General features: G+C 37.8%; 8 protein-coding genes across 8 annotated transcripts; 4 read left to right on the plus strand and 4 right to left on the minus strand.

Moving 5' to 3' along the window:
* Window positions 1-123: 123 nt before the first annotated feature.
* On the plus strand, window positions 124-3,848 carry B0P05DRAFT_537667 (uncharacterized protein). The gene is made up of 12 exons (XM_051577753.1): window positions 124-159; window positions 205-609; window positions 655-994; window positions 1,037-1,123; window positions 1,165-1,326; window positions 1,372-1,764; window positions 1,811-1,968; window positions 2,012-2,934; window positions 2,978-3,147; window positions 3,193-3,339; window positions 3,388-3,542; window positions 3,590-3,848. The coding sequence occupies exons 1-12, from the start codon at window positions 131-133 to the stop codon at window positions 3,816-3,818; spliced, it is 3,198 nt and encodes a 1,065-aa protein (XP_051435899.1). The 5' UTR covers window positions 124-130; the 3' UTR covers window positions 3,819-3,848.
* A 43-nt stretch (window positions 3,849-3,891) lies between these two features.
* Window positions 3,892-4,994, minus strand: B0P05DRAFT_468188 (NAD and Zn-dependent alcohol dehydrogenase; the record flags this gene model as incomplete). Its single annotated transcript, XM_051574417.1, has 2 exons — window positions 3,892-4,895; window positions 4,952-4,994. 2 exons carry the CDS (start codon window positions 4,992-4,994, stop codon window positions 3,892-3,894), a joined length of 1,047 nt encoding a protein of 348 aa, XP_051435900.1.
* Window positions 4,995-6,027: 1,033 nt separating this feature from the next.
* Window positions 6,028-7,931, minus strand: B0P05DRAFT_570822 (uncharacterized protein; the record flags this gene model as incomplete). The annotated part of the gene is made up of 2 exons (XM_051581339.1): window positions 6,028-6,243; window positions 6,291-7,931. The coding sequence occupies 2 exons, from the start codon at window positions 7,929-7,931 to the stop codon at window positions 6,028-6,030; spliced, it is 1,857 nt and encodes a 618-aa protein (XP_051435901.1).
* Window positions 7,932-8,530: 599 nt separating this feature from the next.
* B0P05DRAFT_537676 (uncharacterized protein) lies at window positions 8,531-10,182 on the plus strand. The gene is made up of 8 exons (XM_051577754.1): window positions 8,531-8,670; window positions 8,723-8,829; window positions 8,885-8,988; window positions 9,049-9,214; window positions 9,271-9,464; window positions 9,535-9,767; window positions 9,846-9,988; window positions 10,052-10,182. The coding sequence occupies exons 1-8, from the start codon at window positions 8,586-8,588 to the stop codon at window positions 10,157-10,159; spliced, it is 1,140 nt and encodes a 379-aa protein (XP_051435902.1). The 5' UTR covers window positions 8,531-8,585; the 3' UTR covers window positions 10,160-10,182.
* Window positions 10,183-10,898: 716 nt separating this feature from the next.
* On the plus strand, window positions 10,899-12,204 carry B0P05DRAFT_537680 (WD40-repeat-containing domain protein). Its single transcript, XM_051577755.1, has 6 exons — window positions 10,899-10,920; window positions 10,970-11,006; window positions 11,051-11,138; window positions 11,187-11,508; window positions 11,552-11,917; window positions 11,963-12,204. Exons 1-6 carry the CDS (start codon window positions 10,918-10,920, stop codon window positions 12,056-12,058), a joined length of 912 nt encoding a protein of 303 aa, XP_051435903.1. The 5' UTR covers window positions 10,899-10,917; the 3' UTR covers window positions 12,059-12,204.
* Window positions 12,204-13,964, plus strand: B0P05DRAFT_537684 (Metalloenzyme, LuxS/M16 peptidase-like protein). Its single transcript, XM_051577756.1, has 4 exons — window positions 12,204-12,342; window positions 12,399-12,599; window positions 12,746-13,851; window positions 13,911-13,964. Exons 1-4 carry the CDS (start codon window positions 12,286-12,288, stop codon window positions 13,915-13,917), a joined length of 1,371 nt encoding a protein of 456 aa, XP_051435904.1. The 5' UTR covers window positions 12,204-12,285; the 3' UTR covers window positions 13,918-13,964.
* Window positions 13,965-15,811, minus strand: B0P05DRAFT_537687 (uncharacterized protein). The gene is made up of 4 exons (XM_051577757.1): window positions 15,127-15,811; window positions 14,893-15,080; window positions 14,608-14,845; window positions 13,965-14,563 (listed from the first exon to the last, which is right to left on the minus strand). The coding sequence occupies exons 1-4, from the start codon at window positions 15,332-15,334 to the stop codon at window positions 13,995-13,997; spliced, it is 1,203 nt and encodes a 400-aa protein (XP_051435905.1). The 5' UTR covers window positions 15,335-15,811; the 3' UTR covers window positions 13,965-13,994.
* Window positions 15,812-17,094, minus strand: B0P05DRAFT_537690 (HotDog domain-containing protein). Its single transcript, XM_051577758.1, has 6 exons — window positions 16,858-17,094; window positions 16,751-16,810; window positions 16,476-16,702; window positions 16,288-16,426; window positions 16,048-16,241; window positions 15,812-15,999 (listed from the first exon to the last, which is right to left on the minus strand). Exons 1-6 carry the CDS (start codon window positions 17,065-17,067, stop codon window positions 15,819-15,821), a joined length of 1,011 nt encoding a protein of 336 aa, XP_051435906.1. The 5' UTR covers window positions 17,068-17,094; the 3' UTR covers window positions 15,812-15,818.
* Window positions 17,095-17,348: the final 254 nt, after the last annotated feature.

The following is a 17,348-nucleotide window of genomic DNA, read 5'->3' on the forward strand; positions in this document are numbered from 1 at the left end:
TTATTTCATAGAAAAAAAAGAGGGGCAAGATCATGTAAAGTCTATTCTAGTTTGAACTTCCGAAAAAAGGGGGTTAAAGCCAACTATAGGCTTTGCTTCTTTTTTCTTTTTTTTTCTCTACATAACAGACATGACTATATCCAGCCAGCCAGATACAAGGTAAGGTAATCTAAAATTAAATATATCGTGCTTACTGTTTTCAAGACCGTCTTCTTCTTTACCACTTTCACCTTATGGTCATCACCGTCTAGCAAGTTTAAACTCGTCTCAAGAACCACCATTATTGCCTTCTTTTCACTCATCTTATCAATGTAATTTAGCCAGTTTTCCCACAAATTACAGTCCTGCTGGTCTAGTGACGGCAAATACCAACAGTTCCCAAAGAACAAATAAGAATGCCAGATCAACATTATTATCACCGACGCCGTCTGTTTCTGGTGCCTTAAAGCATTCATACACACCACCAGAACCCGATACAGCAAGTGGGTATCGCCCATTAAACGTGATTGATGCCTTGGCTTATTTGGATCAAGTCAAGAGCAAATTCTCTGATAAACCTGACATTTACAACCAATTCCTCGATATCATGAAGGATTTCAAAAGTCAAGCGTGAGTAGCGACTATGTCATGCTATTGTACTCATTTTCTCTCTAGTATTGATACACCAGGTGTCATTGAGCGTGTTTCTACATTGTTTAAAGGACATCCTGCATTAATTTCGGGCTTTAATACATTCTTGCCTTCTGGTTATCGCATTGAATGTTCGGTTGATCCACGTGACCCAAACCGCATTATTGTCACTACACCCAATGGAAGTGTCACATCCACCACGACAACACAGCATGAACTTGCACAGGGCTATTATATTCCACCTGCAACTACTTTACCACCACCCAATGAGTCTCCTTTACATACGCATCATTCTCCTTTCACACTAGAAAAGCGACCACCTGTCGAATTCAACTATGCTATTAATTATGTGAACCGAATTAAGGTAAAACAAATATAGTGTTCTCTGTTTTACTTAAAAAATTAGAATCGATTTGCGAATAATCCAGAAATTTACAAACAATTTTTGGAAATTCTACAGACATACCAAAAAGAACAAAAACCAATAGGAGAGGCAAGTAGAGTGCGCTTGATCAATATACTAAATGTAACTAGGTCTATGCTCATATTCAATATCTATTTCAAGATGCTGATGATTTACTGGAAGAATTCAAACAATTTCTACCTGAAATTACACATGAACCTGACCATCATCATGGACTAAAACGCACTCATTCCATATCATCCACACCATCAACTAAAAAGAAAAAGACACACGTAAGTCATTCCATAGTCTCGATAGAACACTCATCACTGGCTTAGATGGCAAAGAAGCCAAGAATGTATGATGAGGAACAAGAAGAAACATTTACTTTATCTTGTTCATTTGATCCACAAAACCCAAGCGTGTCTATGGACGAAGTCACTTTGTTTGACAAAACCAAGAAATACATTGGCAGCCGAGCCTCTTATGAAGAATTCCTTAAGCTACTCAACTTGTATACACAGCAAATTATTGATATGGACATGCTGGTAGCTCAAGTAAAAAAATTTATCGGTTCAAATAAAGAGCTTTTTGATGCATTTACATTGGTGATCGGCTATGATCCAAAGGACCATCCGATTGAAAGGCCGATGGTGTCTGTGCCCAAGCCTGATTTAAACCACTGTAAGGCAATTCAATCAAGTCCAAGTTATCGTGAAGTGCCTAAAGACGTAAGTATAATGAAGCACAAATATGGACTCTAAGGTTTGTCTTTAGTGGCAATATCAGCCTTGTTCAGGCAGAGATCAACTCTGTTGGGAAGTATTGAATGATAAATATGTATCCTATCCTATTTGGGCAAGTGAAGACAGTGCTTTTATTGCATCTAAAAGAAATACTTACGAAGAAGCACTTCATCGCTGCGAAGAAGAAAGGTAACTTGAATAAGCTGATAGAGTTGCTTATTCATCTTACTAGATATGACTATGATCTGAATATCGAAGCCAATTTGAATACAATTGCGCTATTAAAGCCCATTACTTTACAGATTGAATCGATGTCAGCAGAAGAAAAGAACAATATGCGACTAAGACCTGGCTTAGGTGGACAAACCGTCTCTATTTACGAAAGGATCATCAAAAAAGTCTATGATGATGAAAGAGGCACTGAAATTATTCAAATGCTTTACAACAGACCAGCAAGTGTTATACCTGTCTTGTTAAAACGACTTGAATTTAAAGACAAAGAATGGAGAAATGCTCAAAAAGAATGGAACAAGGTCTGGAGAGATCAAGACGATAAAAACTTTTATAAGTCATTGGATTATCAAGGCAACAGCTTCAAAGCAAATGATAAGAAGGCACTTGCCAACAAGGCCTTGATTGCTGAAATTGAAGGCGCTCAGGATCGCCGACTCGCCTTTTCTTACGAAGAGCTGAACGTTTTCAAAGACATGGCTCGTTTGATCTCTTTGTTTCTTGATCGACAGAACGGATTTACAAAAAGTGATAAGCAGAAAGTGCGGCATTTTGTACGTTCTTTTGTTTCCTTATTTTTTCATGTTGTGTTGGGAGAAGATAGGTCGTCGAGCATGGAAGAATCAGATACGGAAGATACACTGGATGATCAAGACACTCGGTCAGACAAGAGCCAAGAATCACAGATGAACTTGTTTGCTACGGCAGCCGCTTTCACAGCACCTATCTTTGATGACAAGAACCATACCAATGCGTTTCTCTGTAATTCAAACTATTATTGCTTGTTCCGATTATTTCAAGTCTTTTATGAGCGACTGTCGAAATTTAAGTTACTCAGTGATAGAATCATGGCAAATCCAGACTTAGGCAAAAAGCTCAACAAGACAGCCATTGAACTTGATCTTGTCTCTAACCGGTTTGATGGTATGTTATGTTTAAGAAACTCCAAGACTAACCAATGCGTTAGATATTGATCTATCCAAAGGACACTACCATGCTTCCCTAGACATTATAGATCGGTTCCTTGAAGGAGAATATGATCAAAACACATTTGAAGAGAACCTTCGCTATGTGTGTGGTATTGACGCTTATGTCATGTTTACTGTGGACAAGCTATTGCAATCCTTAATTAAACAGGTAAATCTGCAACTATCGATACTTGAGCTCATGGCTTCTGTATAGATTCAAATAGTATCTATGGATAAAAAATCAACCGACTTGCTCAAGCAATATATCGAGAAACAAAGGTCCAATACAGCATTTTCGGCTTATCGTAATTTGATTGAAGATGTATTGAGATCTGATGAAAATTTGTACCAGATTCATTTTGTAAGTTGCATAGCTATGATAACGTCATGATTCTCATTTGCGATTTAGGATAAAGAAATTGCGCGTATTCAATTGTTGGATAGAGCTAAAACAAGCCAGCCAGGCAATGAAAGCTATGATGAATACATGTCTAGTTATATTAATTGGATGCAGACAACGAAAGGAATTCACGTGTCCCTCTTGAGACCCTCATTCTTGAACAGGTAAGTCAAAATACGTTGTGTATATTTTACTCATCTATTGCGTATAGAAACTTGTGCCCAGAAAATAGACATTTCGAACGTATTTGTGTCAAGTCCCATTTGAGATATAAGATTGAACAACAATCTTACCACATGTACTACATTGTTGGTTCAGAAGACGTTTTATACCGAGCATCTCCCGTAAATTATACACATCATGATACTAGTTGGAGACAATGGCTTTCAAACAAAGGCAACGATGTATTATCATTTCAAACAAAAAAATTATTAAATTGAACACTATTTTTTTTTATTATAACAATTTTATACAAGCACTGGATGAGAAAATATTACAAATGAGTATTTTTGGTTAGTTCATAACAACAGCTCTGTAACGAGGCTTGCCATCACGCACAAATTGGATAGCATCATTAATCTTGTCCATGGGGAAAGTATTAACCCAACTCTTGATTTGATGTTTTTCAGCGAAATCAAGACATTCTTGAATGACAGAAGGAGAACCGATAAAGGAACCAGCAAGGGTGATTTGCTTACCACACATGACAAAGGCAGACATACCAGAAAGAGGAACTTCGGGAATATCACAGAGAATAAAGATACCGTTGTTCTTGAGCATCTTGAAGTATTGGTCCCAACACTTGTTCACGATCTTGGTGGCCAAAATATGTGTAAAGGTGTTGTAGTGAGGTTCCATTTGTTCTTCCTTTTGCATGAGAACATATTCGTCACAGCCAAGTTTCTTAGCATCGTGCACCTTATCGGGAATGACGTCAAAAGCAACGACTTCAGCGCCCATAGCCTTGGCCCATTGAACACCGAAATGGCCGAGACCACCCATACCAAGCACAGCAACCTTGGAGCCCTTACCAACACCATAACGCTTAAGAGGAGCAAAGGTGGTCACACCACCACAGAGGAAAGAAGCAGCGACTTCAGATTCGACGTGTTCGGGTACCTTGACGACAAAGTTTTGGTTACCTCTCCACTTCTTAGCAAAGCCACCATAAGTCTTGTCCTTGGTAGCATTATCATAATGGTCATTGAAAGTCCAGACACAATGAGTGGAACACAAGTTTTCCATGTCCTTCTTACAGTAATCACAATGGCCACAAGAGGCAGATTGACAACCAACACCACAACGATCGCCTACCTTGATACGAGAGACATTCTTACCGACCTTGGTGACGCGACCAACGATTTCGTGGCCAACAACACATGGGAAATCGGTAGGTCCCCAACCTTCATCGATGGTGTGAATATCAGTACCACAGATACCACAACAAATGATATCCATTTGAACCATATCTTCGTCCCAGTGGCAAAAGCTCATTTCCATAGGTTGGAGATTGGCACCTATGTTAAATTGACTGTCAGTCTCTCTGGCTTATTACGTATACGAAATAACTTACCCTTTGAGGCACAAGCATAGGCAGTAAAAGTTTCTTCAGACATTTGATATATATTAAAATTGATTTAAGAGATAAAGAATGAAGATGTAAACACACTTTCTTTTTATACTCTTTTGAATGCTTGCATAAATTAATTTCGAGTGGCACTTTATTACCATTTTCAGTTGGTGAAACCCTTGTCGCTGAAAAAAATCAGTCGAATAATCAGGCGATTTTTGGCCAATACAGCATATCACTATCAAATCTATCAAAAAAAGGTGATATTGGTGCCATAGCCCCTTTCCAATTACTTTGCGTGAGAACATGAACGTGTTTTCGTGTATGGTGTTTGTCTTATACACTGCTCACTATCTCTCTTCCTTATACATCCAGATGAGATTTTTATTGCTTTAGACTCTCATTTACTTAATCATGATGACATGCTTAACAAGCTTGCGCCTTATTTCTCAACGTGAGAGTCGTACAAAATAATAGAATAAACGAGTGCATAAAAAAGATCCTTTATTCTTCTAGTTCCGATACATAAGCCAAATGAGTTTCACTTTGCATGTATTCATGTATGTATTAAAAAAAATCAGATACCCAGCAATTAAACGGAGATTCGAGATAGCTTGTAGTTTGAAAAAATCATTCATTTTGTTAATCAGATCCTAAAATTGACGACAGCACCTATTATTGACACAAGAAACTGGATCCAGATAATCCCGACTCATAACAAGAAAAGCTGCTAGGGAAAATAGTGTTTCTCACATTAGCTCGTATGTGGGGTACGCTCCTTTGTTTATGTATGTGCATGCGAAAAAAAAAATATACAAGAAAGTTTATACTAATCATTGAACCATCTCATTTGAGCAACCGAACATTATGCTGCGATTTTTTTTTGGGTTATCCTATTTTTGGCATATTGCATGATTTTTGGCATTGGCTTATTTTAGTAACGCTAAAGAACATATGCAAGGAACATCTTGTATTCAAACTTTATAGGATGAGGGTTTAGCCCATTCTCATCACATAACATGAAACAGGAAAAAAAAAAAAAGGAGTTGCGCTCCCCAAAAAAGTTTATTTCATCTATTCTATGAAGGTGGAGGACCAGCCTTGGCTATCTTTTTATCTCTGCCTGCTTTACGGTTATGATTACCATATCGAGCTTTGTTTTTGTCCTTGTAAGCACGGTCTCTTGCTTCTGATACAGGAGGTTTTTTCTGTTGTGTCTGACTAGCATTCTCAGACACTTGTTCTTGTTTACCATCAAACAACATGTACTTGTCTAAAATTCTTTGTTTTCGAGGCTATTGTAATGGTGAGCATACTATAGAAATCAAGTGCGTTGACTTACGTTTCGATTAAACATAATAGCCCAACCTTCTATCTGTTCATGACTCATGCCTGTCTGTCGTCTTAAAGCAGCTCTATCTTTAGATTTTCGAACACTGCTTTTACGGTTAAACACGTCGGGCCTCTCAACAAATGTGTGGATAAGTAAACTCTCATTCTGTACACCTGGGTCTTCTATGTGTTGTCTCTTCTTCAATACATCCACAGCAGAATCACCATCCACATCTGCTGTAGGCACACCAGCATCATTAATATCGTCATACGTATCATCATATTCATCATCATACATGTCAACCACACGTTGCAACACATTCTTCTTTGCGTCCTGAATAAAACTCTTATCGTCCAATAAAGTGTCTGCATCGCCTTTGTCTTTCTTGCCTTCGTATATCTTGGAAGTGTCAACTGTACGATGAGCAAACACGTCAAATTCATCATTGTCGTAAATATTATGTCTTGAAGCCAAGATGCTTTTTTCTTTAGGTCTTTCTTGAATGAATCGTGTCATGGATCGATCCAAATGTTGCACAGAAGGCGGTAATGTATCTTCAAGCAATTGCATGACGACAATGTCGCCATTATTGTTGTTGGCTGCTAAACAAGCTTCGATAAACCCATCCCCGAGGTCAGGAAACAATTCTTGAATTTGAGAAATCTTTTGAACTAATAAAGTATCATCAAACTCTTCTTCCTCTGTTGTATCTTCTTGAAGGCCTTCATCCCAAGTACCGGTACCATCATTGGTACCATTAACTTGTTCCATAGACATCATTAAAAATTCAAGTCGATCTTCTGAACCATCAAACGCAGTGTCATTGATAAACTTGAGTTTTGTACTAATATCATACGCCACTTCCCAGTCCATAATAAGAGGACCATCAATAAAAGCAGACCGTGAAGAATCAAGCCCACTTTGTTCAATATAATACAGGATTTTTTCATATAACGTGTCAATGGCAGATACATCTGGCTCAGCATCCTTCAGTCTTACCATCTCACTCTGTCTTGAGTCAGAGACAAATCCAAGAGGGATAAAGAAATGAATGTTTCCGAATGAATTGAATAAAGAGACCAATGTCTTTTTGACCAAATAAGCATAAGGTGCTGTTGTCTTATTGTGTTCAACCGTGTGTTTCAAGAGAGGAATTAAGCTACTGTAGCAGTCCATCAAGGTTTGGTCTATTTTGTCAAAGGAGCATACAACAGTGTCAATAAAGAGGGCGGATAGGATCAATGCATCCAAGACACGAAGGAGAACATAAGCACGGTCTAATGTGTCAATAGAGACAGGCACTGCCATCATATTAGGTAATCCTTGCACTGTATCCACCAGCATGCTAATGGTCGATATCAAGCTGTCTTGCAATTGGCTGTTGTTTTTGACCAAGTTCTCTACTATACTTTGCACTTGATTGGTATTGGATTCGATATAGACAACGATAAAACTACAGAGTTTGTTGATATTGACTAATGGATGGTGTGTGCTGTCAAGCAAAGCAAGACGAGTATATAACAAAAAGATGTATTTGAGCAAAACGGTATCTACACCAGTACTGTCCATGTGTTCGCTTAATACACTATCAATAAAGTCTACAAGAGACGTATTGGACGTTGTTTCGAGTAAAAAAGCGTCGTCTTTCATATTTAATAGCTGAGCAAGTCCATGTTGCCAAGTAGACAGAGCTACTTTATACAGTTCGTTTTGAACACCTTGAGTGTTTTCTGGAATGAAGGGAATAAAGTCTAGCATAAGAAAAAGACACGCAGAAAAAAAAAATATGGTGCCGCAGCCTTTCCACTACGAATGGAGGAAATCACGGTCGGGGTTTAGAGAGAAAGTTCATTGTATTTTGTAAGATTAGTTTGAATCCGAAAAGAAAAGTAACTTTTTGTTATATGCATATATGTAATAGACGTTTCGTAATCTAATAGAAACATGTCATCAAAATGCATAAAGGCGTTAAAGGGTCTGTTTAATAGCTTCGCGTAAAAGAAGACTAAATCTTTATTCGTGTTGAAATGTTGAGTTGATGAAGGATTTCAAAATGTTCATGGTCAAGCTTAAGTTCGCTTTATTCAGATAGGGCAGAAAGTAATCATTATGAAGTGAGTAAAAGTAGGTAGATTCAGATAGCATAAACAAAAGCATGTGAATCCAAATAATACAAAAAGAAACCTGATTTTTGATGTCCGATGTTGATTATACAGGTGAAGAAGATATTTTATCAGGCCAAATTTTTTTTTTTTTTTTAGTAACTCAACCTATTTTCTTCACCTAGTTCTTTTCTATTTCCTTATGTCGAATTCAATTAATACTTTTAACGCTATCAAGAATATCTATATCTCTTACAATAACCAAACTATTAAACGCGAACGTGAAAGTAAAATTTCTTTAAAAAAAATCATGATTGAAAACTAACTGTTACCGTGTAGGTTCCGTGGATATAGACTCTTCATTGTCTATTCCTGAAGTAAAGAGAAGGCGGAAGCTTACTTATTTTAACGGGAATGGCCAAAAGAAATGGGAAATTCAAAATCCCGTAAGTACACGTATACTTTGCATTTGACCTCATGCTAATTTTTCATGTTCCCTAGCTTATTATTGAGGATGTTAACATATCCTCAAGTTTAGCCAGGTTTAGAAGAAAAAGTATTAGTGCCGCTGAAAAAAAGAGGGATCTCACGCCCATACGAATCTTGTAAGTTCTTTAACCTTTTAAAAGCGCATAGTATACTCAAAGTGAATTACATACATATAGGGGCTTGTCTTTTATTTTTCCTGTCAACAAATTCGACAGCGTCAATTGCATCTCCAGCTACTTGGAAGAGGAAGTAGCTGTTGCTTTGGAAAGAGAAGCTTATAAGGGTATTCAACTACCCAAAGTTTCAGGCCTGGCAGTACTTTACTGCAAGCAGCTCATTGATGTAAGTTAGAATGATATGAAAATGATTCATTAATTAATCATAAATTGAACAATTAGGAGGAGGATATTCAACCATCCTTTGCGGCTACCTCTGATCTCGATGACGCTGTGGTTGAGTTGGCTAAGAGTTTCTTTACTGGCTCCGCCATGGCTAATGACAGGTCAGAGGCCAGCTTCACAATGAAGTTCTTGTGGCCAGTTCTTCAAATGATGCTCCTAGACGGGGCTGATGAAGATACTGTTTTTTCTGTGTAAGTATCGGTAGAGAAGGTGTGCATAGTTATATTAGTAAACTTAATTCATGTTTTCTTTTTCTTTTAGGGTTGACGTTACTGAAGAAGGTCGCAGTTGCAAGCCAGACTTCCAATTAGGCTTAAAAAACCGCAAGAGAGAAGTTTACTTCTTTTTTGTTGAAGTAAAGCGTCCAAACAAGCAAAGCAAGTATCAAGAGGAAGACGATTTTGTCAAGCTTCTGAAGCAACTCAAGACATCCTTGGATCGTCAACTCTTGTTGGGAATGAAAAATCCCATTTCCTTTGGCTTACTTTGTGAAGGTAAACACCAGTTCAATAATACTTACATTATAAATAGGGTGATGTGCTCACTTCATCCTCTACATATTTTTGTTTTAGGTTTTCACTGCTCCCTTTATAGAATGAGCCTAAAGGCAGAAGGCGTTTATATGCCTGTTATGATCAAACGCTTCTCCTTGGTTAGCAACAGCTCAGAATTAATGAATACACCATTAATTGTTGAAGCCATTGGCGCCGTCAAGGTATATTACATATTAACAAATACTATTGAGTGAGTAGTAATAACATCCTTTAAACTTATATAGAATGAGTTTGCCTCATTCAAGGCAAAGTACCAAGAAAGAACCAAGGAAGAAGTTGAAAAGATGAGCAATTTGATGAAGCCATCTTTTGTTACAAAATTCAAAAAATAAAATTCCATATAATTTATTCCAAGTATTTATTGAAGCTATATTTATAAGTCTTATGCACTATCTTTGTAGGAAAACTAGTTTGATCATTAATACAATGCAACATATGTGGCCTCTTTCTCTTCAATCCTAAAAATATACAACAATAATAGTTTTATGATGAAGCGCTTTTCCCTGGCGTCCGACATCTCGGAGTTGATGAACATTCCTTTGGCTGTAGAGACAATTGGAATTGTGAAGGTATGATATATATATATTGGCAAGAACACTACAGATCAAGTTGTACTAACATTATTCTAACATATTTAGGAAGGAATTCCTTCTTTTGAAAAAATAAAAATTAGAAATAATCATGAGTGTGTAGAATAGACTCTTTACCCTAGATGGTATACAGTATCGTTTCTTTTGATCAGCCTTTAGCAAAAGTGTTGTATCTGGTGTACAACATGGTTTAATAGATGAGTTGTATGAATTCATACAAGTAAATGTTGATCGTTTGCCGATATCTTTGGGTTTAACGTCCAGATGTTTATTCTTACCATTGGCAATCCATTATTTCACTTTATATGCGACATGCAAATGGACTCTTAAAAAGACTATCATCATAAACATTCTCTGCATAGTAGCCATAGATTTGTTTAAGTCATGTATTGAACCATTTCTTTGATGATCCTCTAAAGGATGCGTCATCACTGACTTTGAATCAGCTCTTTAAAATTTGACTTATTTAAAAAAGACATTTCTCCAGTCAGTTCTATATCATGGTAAGGCAATAAAAAAGAAGAAGAGTATACTGATACGTGTCATGTCAAGCCTACTACCTATATTCCCACTGTTGTCGTTGATGAAGGTAAGATCAAATGTTACGCTCTTACAATTAACTTGCATCTATAGCTCATTCTGAGGGTATCTGGGATATTGCTTGGTCTAGTCATACCAATTTAGTCATTACAGGATCAGAAGATAATACGATCAAATGCTGGTATGATGTTTATTTCAATTTCACATCAAAATAACATGACGCGTATAGGGATGGCACTACAGGTGAACTCAAGTTTACTTTGGAAAAGCATACAATGGGTGTAGTTTCAGTTGATGTATCCAGTAATGGTACTCGTTTAGTGTCTACTTCAGTCGATTCAAATATCTGTATTTGGGATCTAACTAATGGACAACTTGTCAAATCGATTACAGCAGCACCAGTTGAAGCTTGGAAAGCCAAATTCAGTCCTGATGGTCAGCTTGTAGCTACTGGTTCACACAATGGCGATATCAATTTCTATAATATTGAAACAGGCGAGAAAGTCAACAGTTTGCCTACCAAAAACAAGTTCATCATGTCTATTGCTTTTGTAAGTTGTATAGTATCGTATCTTATTTATTTACGCTGGATAGAGTCCTGATGGAAGATATGTTGCTGGTGGTGCTGAAGATGGTGCTATTTATGTATTGAATGTAGAGACAAATCAATTAGCACATACTTTATCAGGTCATGCTATGGCTGTGCGTGCCCTTTCTTTTGCTAGTGATAGTAAGACATTGATCAGTGGTAGTGATGATAAGTGCATTCATGTATACGATATTGAACATGGACAATTGGCTTCTACCTTGACAGGCCACTCAGATTGGGTCTTGTCAGTTGCTGCTAATCCTGATATCAGTAAGCAACAGTTAGCAAGCTGCGGATCTGACAAAAAAGTCAAGATTTGGGATCTCTCTTTAAGATCAGTATTAGAAACACACGAAGTGCACACAGATCAGGTAAAATCAAGTTGTTTATTTAGTATAAACTGATTTTATATGTAGATTTGGGGTATTCAATGGAATCCAGAAGGAACCAAACTTGTCTCTGGTTCTGATGATAAGTCTGTCAAATGGTTTGCTAGTAGTGGTTCTTCATAAACAATGTAACATAGAGCATAATAAAATTTTATTAATGCAAAACTGTATGTCTGTGTGTGTGTATCGTCTTATTGATGACGTCGACACGAGAGCCACAACCCCGAAAATAAAAATTTGAAAGGGCCTTCCTAGGCCATCGACTAGCAAAAAAAAAAAAAAAAACTGGTTATACCTTCCTCTTTTTTTTTTCTATTTATTGTTTCTCTCCCCACTCTAAAACTATTGAAATGGCTTCTAGGCTCCTTAGCAACACCCTTCAAGCTAATGTTGGTTTGACCAAGCAGGTACGACATCATCAGTAACAACCATCGCATGCTCATTTATATGTCTTTTTTTATAGTTTGTTCGCCCCATGGCCACTGCTGCCAAGCAAGCTTCAGCTACTCGTATCACCAACTTGCCTAACGGCCTCACTGTTGCCACCGAAGAAAACCCTTCTGCTGGTGTTGCCACTGTTGGTGTTTGGATCGATGCTGGTTCTCGTAATGAAACCGCCACTACCAATGGTGCTGCCAACGTTTTGGAACACATTGCCCTCAAGGTAATTACAACAAAGATAGACAATAAAAAAATGAGAGAGGGACACACACAATAAGAGAGAGAGAGAGAGAGAGAGAGAGAGAGAGAATAAGATGAAGAAAAAGACAAGCAATGGATATTGATCAATTCATATATATATATATATAGGGTCAAGCTGAAAAGTTTGAAAAGATTGGTGGTATTCTCAACGCTCAAACTCAACGCGATGTTACTTCTTTTGCCGCCAAAACCTTAAAGTCCAACGTTGGTGCTTCTGTTGAAGTCCTTGCCGATTTGTTACAAAACACCAAGATTGATGCTGCTGCTGTTGACAGTGTTCGTGCCGATGTCTTGAAGCAACAAGCTAGCCTCGATGCCGACTTTGAACACGTTGTTTTCGACCACTTGCACGCTATTGCTTTCCAAGGTGAATCCTTGGGTCGCCCTGCTGCTGGTGTTAAGGAATCTGTTGAAAGCTTGTCTGCTGATGATATCCTCAACTTCAAGAAGCAAAACTACGGTTCTGACCGTATTGTTCTCGTTGGTTCCGGTGACGTTAACCACGAAGAACTCGTTCGTCTTGCTGAACAAAAGTTCGGTTCTCTTTCCGCTGTTGGTGCTGCTGTCCAAAAGAAGGCTGCCTTCACTGGTTCTGAAGTCCGTCTCCGTGATGATACTTTGCCCGAAGCCCACATTGCTCTTGCTGTTGAAGGTGCTCCTTACCTCTCCAAGGAATACTTTGACTTGCTCGTCATGCAAGCCGTTGTCGGTTCTTGGGACAAGACCTTAGGTGCTGCTGCCAACCTTTCTTCTAGATTGTCTACCATCGTCAATGAACACCACCTTGCCAACTCTTTCTCTTCCTTCACCAAGGGATACAAGGACACTGGTTTGTGGGGTATGTACGTTGCTACTTCCAACAAAGACCAAATTGATGACTTTGTTCACTTCCTTCAAAAGGAATGGAACCGTCTCTCTACATCTGTCACTGCTTCCGAAGTTGAACGTGCCAAGCAACAAGTCATGGCTGGTTTGTTGTTGAGCAATGATAGCACTTGCCAAGTTGCCAGTTCCATTGGTTCTCAAGTCCTTGCTTCTGGTAAGCACTTGGGTCCTGAAGAATTGAAGGCTACCATCAGCAAGATCTCTGTTGATGATATCCGCAAGACCGCTTACAAGTTCCTCTGGGATCAAGAACTTGCTGTTGTTGGTCACGGTCCTGTTGAATGTTTGACTGATTACACTAGAGTTCGTGGTAACATGGCTTACAACAGGTAAGAAAGACATATAAGCGTATTTGATGTGATAAAACTAACATATTCAATATCAATAGATTCTAAGTGTTTTTTTTTATATATTATCCATTAATAAAAAAAAGGAAAAAAGAATGCCAAAAGATAGATATTTTATATATAACCTAAGTAAGAGATCCACAGAATGGACGTAAATAAGGTGTTTGAATCAAGTATTGTCTAAGTAAAGGTTCAATGGGTGTCAAATTATCAAATTTCCAGAATCCCCAGTCTGCAAAACTATTGATAAAATAAGGAAATGTAGCTAGACCCACACTGAGCACATAGGCATTTCTTGCCATAAGAACCAAGGGGGAACGAATAAAAGAAGCAGGCAATACAGTCTTGAGCCACATGCCTAATGCTTTTTCGATAATGACCAAGATACCTTGAAGTCCAAAGAAAAGCATTTCTTGACCCATAAAGTGCTCTTTATAAATCGACCAGCCTGTGTTACACAATGCAACATATTCATGTGCAATACCTGAGGCCAAGAAGACAGATAACGAAGCCAAAGCAATGGCTAACTGTTTACCTTGAGGGCTATTGTTAGTTGATTTGCGTACCATAAAGAACACAGGCTTAAATGCGCATGCCACCCATGCAGGACGCAATACTTTATGCCAGCGATGAGACCAAATGTCTTCTAAAGATGTACCAGCCAAAGGGTATTCCATGATATTTCGCCATTCCTCTATAAAAGAATGGTTACACAATAAACTATAATGTTATTTTTACCTGGAGCATAATCACCATTATCAACAAAGACACTATAACATAATTGCATCATATTGCCCACCAGATTAAACAAGGTTGTCATTAACATGATGCCAGCACAAAAGAACATAAAGTATTTAATAGAGGGATTGGCTTCCATTTCATACACATCTTTAGCTGTAAATGTTTTTACCCAAGCAATCGCCATATCAAAACCAATTGCATTCAACAACATGGAAGGAAAAAGATGATAGAATTTCTAGTGTTTGACATAAGCTTTCTTGTTACTGTCTGTAAGCCACTTACCTTATCCTTGATAGGCTGTTTAGCATCTTTTTTTGGTGCCTTTCTAACACTCGACCATATCTCATGGTTGAGTTCAGCAATAGACACGTACGATTCCTTCTTGTAAAGCCAAGGTTGAATCCAAAAGATGTCACTAAATCGCTGGAACATGGTCACAGGGATCATTTGACAGAAAAGACAAAAAGGGCCTAATCAGATTGAACATCAATACTGTCAACCAAGCTTCTTACTTACTGTTTATTTCATCTCTATAGCTGAATGGGTTTATCAACAAACTAGCCATCAATGGAAAAGAGATGACTTGCTTCAGCCTTGTACCCATAAATTGTGGTGGTGTGATGGCTAGAATGAGTAAACAAAAGATGGGGAATAGTGTATAAAGAGCAAGTCTTTGTGGGGAGATAACAGTTCGCCACGTATCAACAATATCGTAAGGAGGCATGTTCGAGAAGAAAGAAGAATAAGAAGGAAGCTTATGCTACTTTTATAGTTGATTCTCGGGGCAATTGTGGCCCGCATCATTTTCACATGATTGTGTACAGAAACAATTCATAGAAAAAAAAATGACATTTATACGCTCTTTTTCTTTTCTTTTCTTTTAGGAAAACACTTTATCCCTATATACTCTCACACACACTCACACACTCACACTCACACAAAAACAAACAGAAAGAGAGACAGAAAGTACCCATGCTTCTCTTGTTTCCTTTGCTTTTTTCTGTTTAGGCGTATGTTGATGATTTATAATGCACTTTTGGCTCATCACTAAATTGAGTCTCCGTCTGTTTCTTTATACAAAAACATTACATGTTTCAATTAGTAAAACAGTTATGCATTCATTAGAATACCAATAGCCCAAGATGACGATACAATCTCTCTACTTGTTTATTATTATACAAATTCTAACATAAATACACTATTTAAATCTATAATTTGCTCTCTTTGGGTATCATTTGCTTTGTGCGGTTTTCAATCTCTTTCTTTGTTAAGCGAACAACACCTTCTTGTGCAGTAGTTGCGATTAATTTACCGTCCTTGTTATAGATTCTGCCAAACACAATACCACGACCATCGTTTGTACGAGGACTGTGCATATCATAAAGCAACCTATCGTGACTATGAGTGACATGCTTTTTGTCTCTCTATCCTTCTTACCATTCATCAGCTCTAGCAGGAGCATGGAACCAGACAGCATGATCCAAACTGATCAACATACCAATTTTTGTTGCAGGAATATCGTTTGCTTTAGCAGTTACACCAATGAAACCACTATCAGAAGCATAGGCGATCACACAGGCATGAAGTCTTTTATCGGAGGCGAGGTGACCTCTTGTCTTGAACCAACGTTGCTATACACATAGGTTAGAATCCAAACAAGAACGCATGTCCACTTACAGCCTGAAAAGAAGGTGAAGGTACATTGATTTCACGATAATCAACAGGAGAACTTTCCTCAATGCGAAGTTTGATATGTTCATGATATTTAGGTGGTAAATCCTTGTTCTCTAAAGCCTTTTGTAATAATTCAACCTCACTATATATGTATACGAATGAGATAATAACTCGGCAATGTAATTACTTACGAAGGAAGGGTTTCAGGTTCAGGAACCTTTGGCATTTGTGTTTGATGTGTCACTTGGATGTTCTTGTCAGGTTTAGCAAAACCAAAACTGCAGACAAAGATAGCCTTGCCTCCTTGGGATGCTGTTACAAAACGAGTAGCATACGATCTACCGTCACGAAGACGTTGAACTTGGTAAATGACAGGCATTTCAACATTTCCCGGTAAAATAAAGTAACTATGAAGAGACTAGAAGAAAATGTTAAAAAATCAATCTAGAATACTTTATGACGTTACATGAACATCAAATTCTTCTTCGACTGTATAAAAAGCGGCTCTTAAAGCTTGAGCAACAATCTAATATAATTTGAGTTGACAAACAGACACACACAAAAATAACATACCTGACCGCCAAAAGCACCACGTGCACCTGCAGGTAACCATAATTCCTTACTCATGTACAAATTCACATCGATTTCTTCTACTTCGACTGCGTTGGCCATACGAATACCAAAGTCTTCATCATTTTCATCACCGAATTTAGCAGTAATGACAGGGGTAGAATTTTTCTTGTCTGCAAATGAAATGACTGCAGGAAAAGTTGAGTTAGGCATATCGAACTGATAAAGGGAAAGATAAGAGAGTAAAGAAGAGGAAGAGAGGAAAAAGGGAAATGGAATTATATAAATACCATTTGGAACAGTCACGCAATCTGCTGTTTGGTTTTTTCTCTTAGTCAATTAGTATGACTAAGTCTTGTCTTGCTTTCTTTATGTTTTATTTCGATCTGTAATTCTTTATCCGTCATGTAATACGATTTAATAGTTGCCAATAGAAAATGGAAAATTGGTTTAGCCTTATTTCTCCATTTAGAAGATCTATTGAAGCGGAGATT

The sequence above is a fragment of the Gilbertella persicaria genome (assembly GCF_025201335.1).
Source record: "Gilbertella persicaria strain CBS 190.32 chromosome Unknown B0P05scaffold_15, whole genome shotgun sequence".
Taxonomy (NCBI): domain Eukaryota; kingdom Fungi; phylum Mucoromycota; class Mucoromycetes; order Mucorales; family Choanephoraceae; genus Gilbertella; species Gilbertella persicaria.

Coding starts and splice junctions, on each gene's coding strand:
- B0P05DRAFT_537667 (XM_051577753.1), top strand. CDS start 131: ATGACTATATCCAGCCAGCCAGATACAAG. Junction 610..654: donor AAGGATTTCAAAAGTCAAGC/GTGAGTAGCGAC, acceptor TTTTCTCTCTAG/TATTGATACACCAGGTGTCA. Junction 1,969..2,011: donor CATCGCTGCGAAGAAGAAAG/GTAACTTGAATA, acceptor TCATCTTACTAG/ATATGACTATGATCTGAATA.
- B0P05DRAFT_537676 (XM_051577754.1), top strand. CDS start 8,586: ATGTCGAATTCAATTAATACTTTTAACGCTATCAAGAATATCTATATC. Junction 8,830..8,884: donor AATGGGAAATTCAAAATCCC/GTAAGTACACGT, acceptor CATGTTCCCTAG/CTTATTATTGAGGATGTTAA. Junction 9,768..9,845: donor CTTTGGCTTACTTTGTGAAG/GTAAACACCAGT, acceptor TTTTTGTTTTAG/GTTTTCACTGCTCCCTTTAT.
- B0P05DRAFT_537680 (XM_051577755.1), top strand. Junction 11,007..11,050: donor CACTGTTGTCGTTGATGAAG/GTAAGATCAAAT, acceptor TTGCATCTATAG/CTCATTCTGAGGGTATCTGG. Junction 11,509..11,551: donor TCATCATGTCTATTGCTTTT/GTAAGTTGTATA, acceptor TACGCTGGATAG/AGTCCTGATGGAAGATATGT.
- B0P05DRAFT_537684 (XM_051577756.1), top strand. CDS start 12,286: ATGGCTTCTAGGCTCCTTAGCAACACCCTTCAAGCTAATGTTGGTTTG. Junction 12,343..12,398: donor ATGTTGGTTTGACCAAGCAG/GTACGACATCAT, acceptor CTTTTTTTATAG/TTTGTTCGCCCCATGGCCAC. Junction 12,600..12,745: donor TGGAACACATTGCCCTCAAG/GTAATTACAACA, acceptor ATATATATATAG/GGTCAAGCTGAAAAGTTTGA.
- B0P05DRAFT_537687 (XM_051577757.1), bottom strand. CDS start 15,334: ATGCCTCCTTACGATATTGTTGATACGTGGCGAACTGTTATCTCCCCA. Junction 15,081..15,126: donor CTATAGAGATGAAATAAACA/GTAAGTAAGAAG, acceptor CAATCTGATTAG/GCCCTTTTTGTCTTTTCTGT. Junction 14,846..14,892: donor AACAGCCTATCAAGGATAAG/GTAAGTGGCTTA, acceptor GTCAAACACTAG/AAATTCTATCATCTTTTTCC.
- B0P05DRAFT_537690 (XM_051577758.1), bottom strand. CDS start 17,067: ATGCCTAACTCAACTTTTCCTGCAGTCATTTCATTTGCAGACAAGAAA. Junction 16,811..16,857: donor GTGGTGCTTTTGGCGGTCAG/GTATGTTATTTT, acceptor AAATTATATTAG/ATTGTTGCTCAAGCTTTAAG. Junction 16,000..16,047: donor CCTGCTAGAGCTGATGAATG/GTAAGAAGGATA, acceptor TAGTCACGATAG/GTTGCTTTATGATATGCACA.